This window comes from Mastigoproctus giganteus, chromosome 3 (assembly GCF_048544385.1).
Source record: "Mastigoproctus giganteus isolate SK-2022 chromosome 3, ASM4854438v1, whole genome shotgun sequence".
NCBI classification, from domain to species: Eukaryota; Metazoa; Arthropoda; class Arachnida; order Uropygi; family Thelyphonidae; genus Mastigoproctus; species Mastigoproctus giganteus.
Genome location: NC_143577.1, coordinates 179,988,572 through 180,002,395, shown reverse-complemented (window position 1 = coordinate 180,002,395; position 13,824 = coordinate 179,988,572). Strand labels below are relative to the sequence as shown.

The 13,824-nt window shown below is 37.6% G+C and overlaps 1 protein-coding gene across 1 annotated transcript in view; it reads left to right on the top strand.

The window, feature by feature from the left end:
• LOC150088444 (serine/threonine-protein kinase D3-like) overlaps positions 1-13,824 on the top strand; it is a 550,939-nt gene that overhangs the window by 479,033 nt on the left and 58,082 nt on the right. The window contains exon 20 of the mRNA XM_090370161.1: positions 7,678-7,784. Within this exon, the coding sequence (XP_090226287.1) occupies positions 7,678-7,784 (107 nt within the window). The remainder of the gene's footprint in view (positions 1-7,677; positions 7,785-13,824) is intronic.

Sequence of the window (13,824 nt, the reverse complement as noted above, 5' to 3'; positions counted from 1 at the left end):
TTCCTATGGAATGCAAAATATGTTTCCACGGGGAGGGGTTTTTTTTTTTTTTTTTTTTTCCAGTTTGCACTGGCCAGCAAAAACTTACATAAAGTTGAAGTTCCCTAAGTCGAGTATTACGTAAGTTGGGGAGTTCTTTTATGTGCAGCTACCAGTACCTTTATACAAGGTATACTTCCAAGCTGAGATATTTTTATATTGTATGTATATACTGCATTTTTTAAAATTGATATAAATTTTGGAATTTTTAGTTAATAATATATAAAACAGTTATGACTGAATAGAGTTTTGAATTAGACTATTACCTGTATTTAAAAGTTTCTTTTTATGCTTAGCCATCAGGTAACCAAGGAGTTTACATCTTCATAACTGTATTTTGTGGCAGCTGATATACCAACACCAAAAATGGATAGAAAACAAAAACATGTAATACAGAAGCTGCTTTTGTGATGTTTGTAGCAGCTTCTCTAACAAAAATTCAGCCTTTTCAATTATGGCTCAATTCTCAGTCTGGCCATAGTAACTGCAAAGAATCATTCTTGCAATTGTGGAGTATTCATGTTTTCAAGAATCTTGCAAGCAAGCATATGTGGATAAGAAAGCACTCCATGTAATTTCCCACATAACAAAAACTGTGCAATATAACAGCCACAAGTATCTACCATTTCATCCATGGACATTCAGATGCAAGGATGTTTATCCATGCAAATCCTTTTCTCCAGTATCTTGACAAATTTCACAAATAATGTCATCATGAATATCATTGAAATAATTCTTCCTAACTTATCTTAATGATATTTATGATGATCAAGCTATATTTGTCTGGAGTGTCTTGATTTATATGATAGTTTTTCAATTTTTTTTTTTGAAAAACGGATTGCTTAACTATTTTAAAAGGAATATTTGCTGCTTACCAAGGCAGAGATACTTTGAGGAGTTGATTCTCTCTTCTCTTGAGGTACGTGGCTTGGTTAAAAGTGGCTGAGCTGGCAATATTTCTTAGGCCACAATGTGCAATATTGTTCACACACATGTTCGCATTTGTACATTGGATAATATGCAATAAAAAATAGGAATTTTTAAGGAATCAGTAGGAATTTTTTTCTTCGTGAAACTTTATTTTCACAAACAACACAAATGACAATACTGCCATTTATAGTAAAATCTTTTCCATGATTAGTGATCCACAATTCCATAAGTTTAGTAACAGATTTGATTTTTGGCATTTTTGAACGAAAGCTTGAGTTCCCAATTTTTGATAGCAATTTTTTGCAAATTTTGATAGCAAAACTGAACTGTTAGGTTACACATCCAAAGAATATACAGGTTGTCTCAAAAAATACACGGCATAACTTCAGGAATGAGTTCCTCATAAAGTAAAGTGCAGCCATTATCAACCCACTGCAGGATGGAAGCCTCCTCAACAATTCATGATGAGGGAAATGGACCATAATCTGCCACGCTGGTCCAGTGCGGGTTGGCAGATCGACCGTATTCAGCAGTCAGGGGCTTGAACCCCGGTCTACTCAGAGAGCGTGTGCTACTGCACTCCTGCTCCTGCCCTCAGCTACGGATATGTAGACAATATCAACATAGTTCTGGAAATGCTTGGTTCACGAGTTTTGAAGGTCTATCTATGACACTTAACTGTTCACATCATCTTATAGTAATTGTTCAAAATGTCCACCTTCTGCCTGAATACAGTCCTCACATCGACGTCTCATGGACTCGCGAAGATGATGCCAAATTCCTGGCATGTTTCGTATTGTCTCACAACCTGCCACAATTTGATTGCAGAGTTTCCACATCAGCTACCGCAGTAAATACACCAGTGACTTTAAATGGCCCCACAAGAAGAAATTTAGTGGGTTTAAATCAGTGAGCGTGGAGGCCAGGCAAGTTGGTCCACCTCTACCTATCCACCCAGGAAATCTTCGATTCAGGTAATTGCAGGCTAGGTGGATGAAATGTGCGGGAGTGCCATCGTGCATGAAGTGTGCTTGTTGACGAATGATCAGTGGCGTGTCATCCAAGAAATCAGGCATGTTGTTTTCTAGAAAGTTTCTATACGCCTGCCCTGTGAGTTTGTTTGGAAGTACATGAGGCACAAATAACTTATCACCAAAAACACCCACCCAGATGTTGAGGCTGAACCGCTGTTGGTGATGTCATGGAAGAATTGCACGTGGGTTTTCCTCAGCCCGTACATGCTGATTGTGAAAGTTTTGGATTCCATCTCATGTGAACTGTGCTTCATCTGTGAATATCACTAAGGCAGGAAAGTGAGGAGTTGTACCACACTGTTGCAAGAACCACTGACAGAACATTACTCACGCAGGGTAATCTGCTGGTGACAAGGCCTGTCACCCGCAGATGGTAAGGATACAGTTGGTGTTCTCGCAACACTCTCCAAATAGTCAAATGTTTAACAGCCAGTTGCATTGCTATTCTGCGTGTGCTGATTCCAGGAGTAGTATACACAACATCCAAAATCTCCTCCTCTACTCAGGAGTTGTAGATCTTGGTCGTCCTCTGTCGGCAGCATGAGGTGTAAAGGTCCCATGTTCACAAAGGCAGCTATGGATACTTTCAAATGTTTTCCGGTCTAGACACTTTCATTCAGGGAACCTTTTGTGGTATAAACGACAAGCCTCCAGAGCATTGCCATCTGCCAAACTGGTATCCGCTTGCTCCTGATTTGAGTACATGGTCGGAATGGAAAAATACCAGATTCTGTCAGTACCTTGTGATGAAGAAAATCACCTGTGGGAGATAAGACATTCCGGTTAATAACTCTGGAACCAAGCATTTCCGGAACTATGTTGATATAAAATATTTTTATCGTCTACATATGAGGAACTCATTCCTGAAGTTATGCCGTGTATTTTTGAGATACCTGTATACTTTCATCCAACATCATTGATGGAATGAGAATTAAAGTAAAGCACTATTGACTTGTGTTTTCTTCACACAGATGTTATTGAATTGTGGTATTTTCAATGATTCCCAAGTCATTGAAAATGACTTAAGCATTGGGAGATCAAAATTGAGAGTAGGAGTGTGCTATAGGCCTAATGACTGATGAGTATAATAAGAAACTGTACAGAGAAATAGAGTGGGCCAGTAAATCAGAGAGTCTTATAATGGGGGATTTTAATTTCCCAGATATTAACTGGAATTTGTGGGTTGGTCACTCACATACTAGCAAGGCTTTTGTGGATTTATTGGATGATTGTTTTCTACATCAGCATGTTCGGGAGGAACTAGAGGGAGTAATACTCTAGATCTGATTATCCGTAGTGATTCTTCGTGCATTAAGAATCTGCAGATAAAGGAACCACTACTTGGCAGTGATAACAGTGTGCTCAAGTGGTATTTCCACAAAGAGGTAACTATCATAAGGGGTAAAGGAAAGGGTTTCTGCTTTCGTAAAAGCGACTACGGAGGTCTGAGACAGTATTTAAATTCTGTACGGTGTGGCCAACTGATGATGTTACCAACAACAAATTCAAAATGGGAGGCATTCAAAGAATTAATCTTGGAATCTACTAGGCTTTACATACCAACTAAGAAATATTGTTCAAGGTTTAGGCCAAAATGGATGTCAGATAAACTAATGAGACATGTGGCAGAAAAGAAAAATGCATGGGATACATATAAATTAATGGGTGACATGGAAGCCTATGATAGATATAAGCTGGTCTGCAACCAAGTCTCAAAGGAGATTAGGCAGGCGAATGCAGATTACGAGAAATCTTTGGCAAAGGATGCAAAGAAAAACAGCAAAGAGTTCTTTACCTGTGTAAACTCTAGAAGGAAAGGGGTGAATCAAATTGGTCCACTGGATATTGATGGTTCAACTGTTGGTGATCCTGTTCAGGTGGCTAACAAACTAAATGAGTATTTTGCATCGACATTCACACATGAGGAGTTATTCAGGAAGGGGAATGCCAGAGGTGAAGTAAACTCTGGCAGTGAGCTAGATGATTTTGTAATAACTGAGAGGAAAGTGGAGGAGAAATTGTTGAGGGTAAACATAAAAAAGGCACCCGGGATGGATGGGATCTATCCAGTTATATAAAAGGAGGTAACAAAGGAAGTAAGCAATCCCTTAGACATAATTATGAGGGCTTCTTTCGACTCAGGAGAGGTACCATAGACTGATGTGCAAATGTGACCCCAATTCACAAAGGAGGATCAAAGGCCGACAAGTAATTATAGACCTGTGAGTTTAACTTCTGTTCCAGGAAAATTAATGGAGGCACTGGTTAAAGAAGCACTGCAGGGTCATCTAGACAAGACTTCAGTTATAGCTCGGACACAGCATGGTTTTGTTAAGGGAAAATCTTGCCTGACCAATTTGATTGGATACTATGATGCAGTCACAAAAGAACTGGATGCAGGGAATAACTTTGATATTATATATTTGTATCTTAGAAAGGCTTTTGATACTGTTGCACATGGAAGACTGCTGCACAAATTGGAGCAGTGTGGCATTGGAGGCAAATTGCTGCTATGGATAAAGGGATGGTTGAGGGGGAGAAGACAGAGAGTGGTAATCAATGGACACTGCTTATCGTTCACTAATGTTATTAGTGGAATCCCTCGGGGTTCAGTGTTGGGTCCATTGTTGTTTTCTGTATTTATAAATGATACTGTTGATGGTATATCAAGCTTAATGTCCAAGTTTTCAGACGATATAAAGGTTGACAGGGTTGTTAAGGACACTACTGACAGTATGCTGCTGCAACAGGATCTGGAAAGGTTGAGCAGATGGGCTGAGAGGTGGCAAATGAAGTTTACCATTGATAAATGTAAAGTACTACATATTGGAAAATATAACCCTAGAGTAATGTATCAACTCTGTGGTACTACACTGACAGTGGTAGAGAATGAAAAGGACCTGGGGGTAATTGTGCAGGCAGATATGAAGTTTTCTGAGCAGTGCAGATGGGCTGCAAGACGAGCTCATGATGTCTTGTTAATGACATACAGGAATTTTTCTAGCAGGGATAAGGAGGTGATTATTCCCTTGTATAAGGCAATGGTCAGGCCACACCTTGAGTACTGTATACAGGTCTGGAGGCCTCATTTCAAGAAGGATGTAGAGCTGCTGGAACGAGTACAGAGAAGGGCAACAAGATTAGTGAATGGAACAAAGGGTTGCTCTTACGAAGAAAGGCATAAGTTTTGCAAATTAAATTGAATGGTTTGAGCATGCTCCATAGTAGTAGTAGTAGTGGCATGGGATGCAAGAAAGCAAGTGTATGAGCTTATGCAGCATCAGCAAAAAAAAAAAAAAATCACACCATTCCCTCCAAATGCCTGTCCAGTTCCTCCTTACATTTATTTAACCTATCAACTTCCACAACGACAGATGGAAGTTTGTTCCAGCAATTAACCACCCGCTGGCTAAAGGCAAATTTCTACACATCTATTCTACATCTGTCTTTAGAGGTGTATAAAGCTTTGAATGGTTTGAGCATGCTCAGTGCGGATGGGATTCTTCCACTTGCTCAGAATAATCACCTGATAGGGCATAAATTCAAATTGAGGAAAGACAGATGTAGGATAGATGTGCGGAAATTTGCCTGTAGCCACGGGTAGTTGGTTGGTGGAACAGACTTCCATCCCTTGATGTGGAAGTTGATAGCCTAAATAAATTTAAGGCTCAGCTGAACAGGTATTACGAACGAGCGGAGGGGTGAAATGGGAGTGGGTTTTTTTTTTTTTTTGGCTAGTGCAGCATAAGCCTCAGGCTTCCTTGCATCATATGACTAATAATAATAATAAAAATAATATGTAATGTTGCTAGTAATATTTGTATTATATTCATTTATATGCACTGTGATATAAAAAAGGCCACAATATGTTGTTGCATATGTTTCAATGTCCAGTCATCACCATCTGCTATATATAACCAAATTGTTTTTGAATATGCTTGTTCATGATTTTGGCCTTTTGTATCTACAAAGATAAATACCTGCATATCCAAATGTTACTATGTCTAGTCATCATAATCTATTGTAGCCGACCGGGCTAGCCGAGTGGGTAAAGTACCTGCCCGGCAACCCAAGGTCGCGGGTTCGATTCCCGCCTCGGGCTTGGATCAAAGTACTGCAAAAACCTTGGGAGGTGCAATATGGCCATAGAAGCCGATGCGCCAACAACTACCAAATCAATCAATCAAATCATAATCTATTGTACATTTTCTGAACTGTTCTTGAATATGCTTGTTCGTGATTTCGGTCTTTTTATCTGCAAAGGTAAATCATTGTATCATTTGAAAAGTGTCAACCAGGAATCAAGTTTATGATATTAACCAAAATTTAATTTTTTTTTTTTAAATATGAAAATAAGGAATTGATGCATTTGACCAAATGACCAACTGAGATTGTTAATCAAGATATTATAAGTTTATAAGTGATCAATAACAGTTGAAAGCAGTATTATACATAGTTTTACATATAGTTTTGGATATATATATATATATATATTAACCCCGGGGGCTCACATCTAGTGAGTATGGGCTTGGCAAACCCAGGGTCCTGAGCTGGATATCATCATTCTTCTTTTTCTTGGTGATTCCTTTCTACTTCTCTCTCTCTCTCTCTCTCTCAGGGGGTAACTTGGGAATTTTTTTTTTGGCTGGTGCAGCATAAGCCTCAGGCTTCCTTGTACCATATGGCCATTAATAATAATAATAATAATAATAATAATAATAATATTATAGATATTATATGGTATAGATAGTATAGATATTAGATTACAGATATTATAGATAGTTTTGGATATATATATATATATATATAATGAAATCCAAATGTAGGCTGTCTCACTCCCTCACTTCGCCACCAACTATTCCTTGGTTCTTTTGACTGAATAATTTGATATAACTGAGATTTACTATGGCACTGGGATGGGAACTTACTGACCAAATAAACTAACCACTGAATGTTAAATTGGAGCCTAATTTTTGACCTTTATAACCAACTTCCTTGGAATTCTGCGATCGATCCACTTGGATCACAAATATCACAAAATCTGGCATTCAGTACAATAATTACTCTGCTGCAAATTGCAAAAGTATACTAAATACTTTCCTCAATTTGAATTTATGCCCTCTCAGGGCATAAATTCAAATTGAGGAAAGACAGATGTAGGATGGATGTGCGGAAATTTGCCTTTAGCCAGCGAGTGGTTGGTAGGTAAACAGACTTCCATCCCTTGTCGTGGAAGTTGATAGCCTAAATAAGTTTAAGGCTCAGCTGGACAGGTATTTCGATCAAACAGAGGGGTGAAGTGGAAGTGGTTATTTTTTATTTATTTATTTTACTTTATTTTTTTTTTGGCTGATGCTGCATAAGCTTGCTTTCTTCCATCAAATGCCTCTACTAATGCTAATACTAATGCTAAATATGCAATTATAATACTAACTCTTAACATTTATAGTACTCATTCTCAAATATATTTTACAATTGACTTCTCAAAAACATATATTATCAAATGAAATCATCACATATCTTTATGCTGAGTTAAATAAACATGTAAAATTTACATTTTAAAATCACAACCTTCCAAATAGTTATAATTTTTTACCATTTATGTAGCAATCCTCTGTTAAAAGATGTTTTGAATTGATAATTTTTCTATTAAAATTTTTTCATAACTCCTTAGCTTGAGTGGTACTTTTCCGTTTAATGAAGAGGAAGATATCCATGATCAGATTCAAAATGCTGCCTTTATGTATCCACCAAATCCTTGGAAAGAAATATCACCTGAAGGTATGTTAACGATACTGAGTCTTTCTTACTTTTAAGTTATTTCCAAATTTCAGTTATTTGTCCTTTTTTATCCATCCAGATATCCTGGTGATTAATATTGTAGTTGAAATCCATTCGATCTTGAAGAAAACTCCAACCAACTATCCTGATGTTTTCTAAAATACAAGAAAGGAAGAAATATAGAAATGTAAAGAAAAATCATGTGCAAGAAAACATTTGATTTTAAATCTCTCATAGATTTTTTAGAATACATCAATGTAATAGTAATAGTAATCATGGCATGTGATGCAAGAAAGCAAACGCACAAGCTTATGCAACATCAGCCAAAAAAAAAAAAAATTCACACCTAAATGTTTGTCCAGTTCCTCCTTAAATTTATTTAACCTATCAACTTCAACAATGACAGATGGAAGTTTGTTCCAGCAATTAACACCTGCTGGCTAAAGGCAAATTTCCGCACATCTATTCTACAGCTATCTTTCCACATTTGAATATATACCCCCTTAGGATCGTGATCTGAAGAAGTGGAAGAATCCCATCAGAATTCAGTGTGCTCAACCCATTCAAGGCCTTATACACCTCAATCAGATCACCTTGCAGGTGCCTAGTCTCCAGCCGCTGCAATTTGCAGAACTTAAGCCTCTCTCTCTCTTGGTAAGAGGATCCCTTCATTCCCCTTACTAATCTTGTTGCCCTTCTCTGTACATGCTCAAGCAAATCTACATCCTTCCTAAAATGAGGCCTCCAGACCTGTAGCCAGTACTCAAGGAATGGCCGGACCATTGCCTTATACAGAGGGACAATCACGTCCTTCTCTCTGCTAGCAAAATTCCTGTATATCATTGACAAAACCCCATGACCTGCCCTGGCAGCCTGTCTGCATTGGTCAGAAAACTTCATATCTGACTGCACAATTACTCCGTGTTTTTCATTTTCTACCACTCTAAGTGTAGTACAGTTGTTACATTCCTCTGGGGTTACTTCTACCCATATGCAGTACTTTTCATTTGTCAATGTTAGAAACTTCAGTTGCCACTTCTCAGCCCATCTTCCCAAATTTTCTAGATCCAACTGCAGTAGCACACTGCCATTACTGTCATTAACAACCCTGCCAACCTTTGTTTCATCTGCAAACTTCGACAATAAGCCTGATATACCTTCATCAATATCATTGATAAATATACAAAACAACAGTGGACCCAACACAGAACCCTGTGGGACTCCACTAATAACATTAGTCAATGAAGAGCAGCAACCATTGATTACCACCCTCTGTCTTCTCCCACTCAACCATCCTTTTATCCATTGTAGCAACTTACCCTTAATACCATTCTGCTCCAATTTGTACAGTAGTCTTCCATGCGCAACAGACAAAAAACTTTCCTGAAATCCAAGTATATGATATCAATTATTTTTTGCATCCAGTTCCTTTGTAACCATATCATAATATCTAATCAGATTTGACAGACAAGACTTTCCCTTAACAAACCCATGCTGTGTCTGAATTATTGCTGCAGTCTTGTCTAGATGATACTGCAATGCATCTTTACCCAGTGACTCCACTATTTTACCTGGAACAGAAGTTAAACTACCTGGTCTGTAATTACTCGTGTCACCCTTCGATCCCCCTTTGCAAATTGGAGATACATATGCACATCTCCAGTCCGTGGGTACCTCCCCTGAGTCCAAGGATGCTCTCATAATTATGGCTAAGGGTTTGCTTAGTTCCTTTGCCGCCGTCTTTAATATAACTGGATAAATCCCATCCACCCCAGGTGCCTTTCTTATATTTAACTTCAACAATTTCTCCTCCACTTTGCTCTCAGTTATTACAAAATCATTAAGCACCCTGCTACAATTTGATAATGGCATTTTCAATCCTTAATAACTCCTCATGTGTGAATGTAGATGCAAATATTCATTCAGTTTGTTTGGTGTCTGAGCAGGATCATCAACAGCCGAACCATTGATATCAAATGGACCAATCTGATTCATCCCCTTCCTTTTAGAGTTTATATAAGTAAAGAAATCCTTGCTGTTTTTCTTAGCATCCTTTGCCACAGATTTCTTGTAATCTGCTTTCGCCTGCCTAACCTCCTTTGTGACTTGATTACAGACTAGCTTATATCTGCCATAGGTTTCTGTGTCGCCTGATAATTTATATGCATTCCATGCTTTTTTTCTTCTCTGCCACAAGTCTCATTAGTTAATTTGACAACCATTTAGGCCTAAACTTTGAACAATATTTCTTAATAGGTATGAAACTTTTAGTAGCTTCCACGATTAATTCCTTAAATGCTTCCCACTTTGAATTTGCTGTTGGTAACATTATCAGTTGGTCCCACTGTACCGAATTTAAAAACTGTCTGAGACCACTGTAGTCACCTTTACAGAAGCAAAAACCCTTTCCTTTCCCCCTGATGGTAATTATGTCTTTAATTAAATCCTGCATCAGTACACTATGATCACTGCCACCTAGTGGTTCCTTTATCTGCAAATTCTTAATACACGAATGATCACTGCTGATAACCAAATCAAGAGTATTACCCTCTCTGGCTGCCTCTCGAACATGCTGCTGCAGAAAACAATCATCCAATAAATCCACAAAAGTCTTACTAGTGTGCGAGTGACCAACTTACAAGTTCCAGTCAATATCTGGGAAGTTAAAATCCCTCATTATAAGACGTTCTGATTTACCAGGTGGTAGATGACTCTCATCGACCGGTGCAATACCACCACTTCGCTTGTTGGAGGCTTGAAGTGGTGAAACCCATGTTTAGTCTCTATAGCAAAGTTTCCGGCATCCCCCCCCCTTCCATACTTCTCTTTCAACCCATGCATGGTACTAAGTACTATAGGTTTTGATACCTTTCGTGTTTTGGGTTTCCATTAAAAAAAAAAAAAAAAAAAACTAGCCCACCCTATTTCTCTGTACAATTGTTTGTTGTACTCATTCGTGTCATTAGGCCTATAGCACACTCCTACTCTTATTTTTGCTTTCGCATTTCTTGTTATATCTAGCTATAAACTTTAACCCAGTTTGGTTTACACACATTGCATAGCACATTACATATAGTTCAAATTCATTTGTTCCTGAAGAAAATTTCAACCAACTATCCTGAAGATTTCTCAAGTATGTGCAAAGAAATGTAAGTAAAAAAAAACACCTGAAAATATTTGAATTGAAATCTCTCTCTCTCTCAGGAATCACCAAGAAAGAGAAGAATGATGATATCCAGTCCAGCTCAGGACTCACCAGATGTGAGCCCCTGGGGTTAATGATGAGTAATATGATCACAGTATCACATGATTATGGCTTTTATGGTTTCCATAAAAGCCATAACCATGTGATACTGTGATCCTCTTTGGTTTACTTGTATACACAAATGTCTTGATTAGAAATTAACATCAAGTAATGGTCTGTGTTGATATTACAAATGTATTTGGCACTATGTACTTTGGGATTTTTCAATCTCACAACTTCTTGACACCTATATTCATTCAGAACTTTCTGCAGTATCAGTCTTTGCAAGTCCATTATGAAAATAATGGATATTTATAAAGACATTTTATTCAGGAAGTACAGTACCAGGTTTCTTATCCAGAAAACATGGGACCAAAGGCTTTTTGGATTTTAGGTCTGTGTCAAGAAAAATTAGAATACGTGTAAAATAAATATTCTATTTTGCCAGATGATTAGAACACATACTGAACCATAAGATACACCCAGATTTTAGAAGAAGAATTTTGGAAAAATTTTTTTTCGGATATCTTAAATACAAATTCACAAGTAAAGGTATAATTTTCTTGGAGAAAAAACGAAATGTCTTTCAGCTGGCCTGTTTCCATATCCTATGGCATAATTTAGCATCTTCAATTTGAAACTGACAATATATAAAAACCTCTTTTCCTTGTACTGATTTCATCACAGCTACAAATTTATTACAAATTAAATGCCGTACTGTGCAAAATACTGGGAATGTGTTCCTCTCTTGCTGGTGACTCATTGATTTATAGAAGGGATTACTAGTTCCTGAAGGTCAGTCAAATTAATACCAATATGTACCAGTAATTTTGACTGATCATGCTGCTTACTGTTGCACATGTAGATCGGGAAGAAGCAAGACAAGGGAGGTGGTCAGTATCACATTTATTGGAGATCATATCTTTCCAGGAAAAAAATTCTAAAGGAAGTGGGATTTTATTGTTTGTTACATGGAAATAAAGGATGAGTTTTAGTGATTTTAATGATATGTGTAAGACCTCCCTCAGATATGCTTAGCAATAATCAGGGTGACCAACCTTTTCCTGTATGTCACGTTGAAAGTGGATGGCACATCATATGTGCCATCCATAAGCTACAAAAATCAATACCTCCTCTCCCCAACTACTGATCAGTACCACCAAATGTCTTTGCTAACTATGTAAAATAATTGCAATAAGTGCTTGTAATAAAAAAAAGAATTAACAATTTTACTTTGTAAAAGAAATTTAATATATAGTTTAACAAATTAATGTGTCCTTACAGAATAAACCATAAGAAGCTCACTCATGTGCATTAAATTAACACTAAAAAATGGTAAAATTTCTTTTTTTCCCAAAAAAGATTTTGGCAAAAAAAGAAATTTTAACTGTATATTCATTTTGTTTTTGTTTTTTCACATTAGTAAGTGTACCACATCTATATGGCTGTGATAGGTTTGGCAGATTGTCAGATTAAATTTATTGCCTTCAATAGATAAAGAAGACTAAAAACTAATAAGCCCAGACATGACACAGTTGATCTTATTGGTGGTATCTGTGATGCCAACTAGCCTGATGATAATATATATTAAACTAGCCACACTCAATATTATGACATTGTCAGGAAAAATTGAGGAGTGCGTGGACATCTTAAAGGACAAAAATAAGCATACTTGGATTGAGTGAATCAAAATGGAAAGGAAATGGGTTTAGAGAGTTACAAGGAGGCTATTACCTATATTGGTCTGGGGATGATGTAGCGAGGAAGAGTGTAGCCATCATTAGAGATCACAGGATTAAGGAAAGGCTAGTGGAGGTGAATAATATCAGCTACAGACTGATGTTAATTAAATTGCAAATGAATGACAGAGGAACATTGAAGATAATACAATGTTACGCACAGCAAACCGGTTGCGAAGAAATGAAAAGGCTGGAGTTTGAAGACAAGTGCGAAGAGAACATCACTGGTAGAGATGTAGTCATCGTGGGTGACATGAATGCAAAAGTCAGAGTGTAGAGACAAGGACGAGAATATGTTATAGGTCCGCATGGTTGGGGACCTAGGAATGATGATGGTGACGGGCTGTTGGATTTCTGTTTACGGGAACAGCTTGGTCATAGGAAACACCTGGTTCAAGAAGAGAAAGAGTCACAAAATGACAAGATATGGTTGGGATGGTCAACATTAACCCCCTCCTTGACTATATACTTGTGGATAAAGAGCAACGTAGAAGACTAGTGGACATCAAGGTCATTCCTAGTGTCTCCGTGGGTAGTGATCACAGGTTAGTTGTTGGAGTCTTAAGATTCTCTAAATTGAAGAGAATCAAAATAACAAGAGAGAGGAAACTACGGGTGTGGAAGTTGAAAGAAGAGAAAAAAGAGGAATGTTCAGAGAAGAGTTCGGGAAGGTTGTACCTAAGACAGTGGTGAACAGCATGGAATCAGAATGGAAAGCATTCAAAGACTGTATCGTAGGATTGACAGAGCAGGTTTGTGGAAGGACAAGCAATAGAAGGAGATGGAAAGAAATTCCATGGTCGAATGAGAGAATGAGAGAGACAGACTGTGAAAATCAAGAATAATGCATTCAGGACCTACTTCCAGAACAGAAATTATGAGAATAAAGAGAGATATGAAACCGTGAAGAGAGAGGCCAAGAGGTTAGTTAATGAGGAGAGAAGACTGTGGTTGGAAGAATGGAGTGAAACTCTACAACATGATATCAACGGTAGTAAAAAGACACTATATGGTATGGTGAGGAATAGGAGAAGAGATGGCGAACAGAGCAAATACT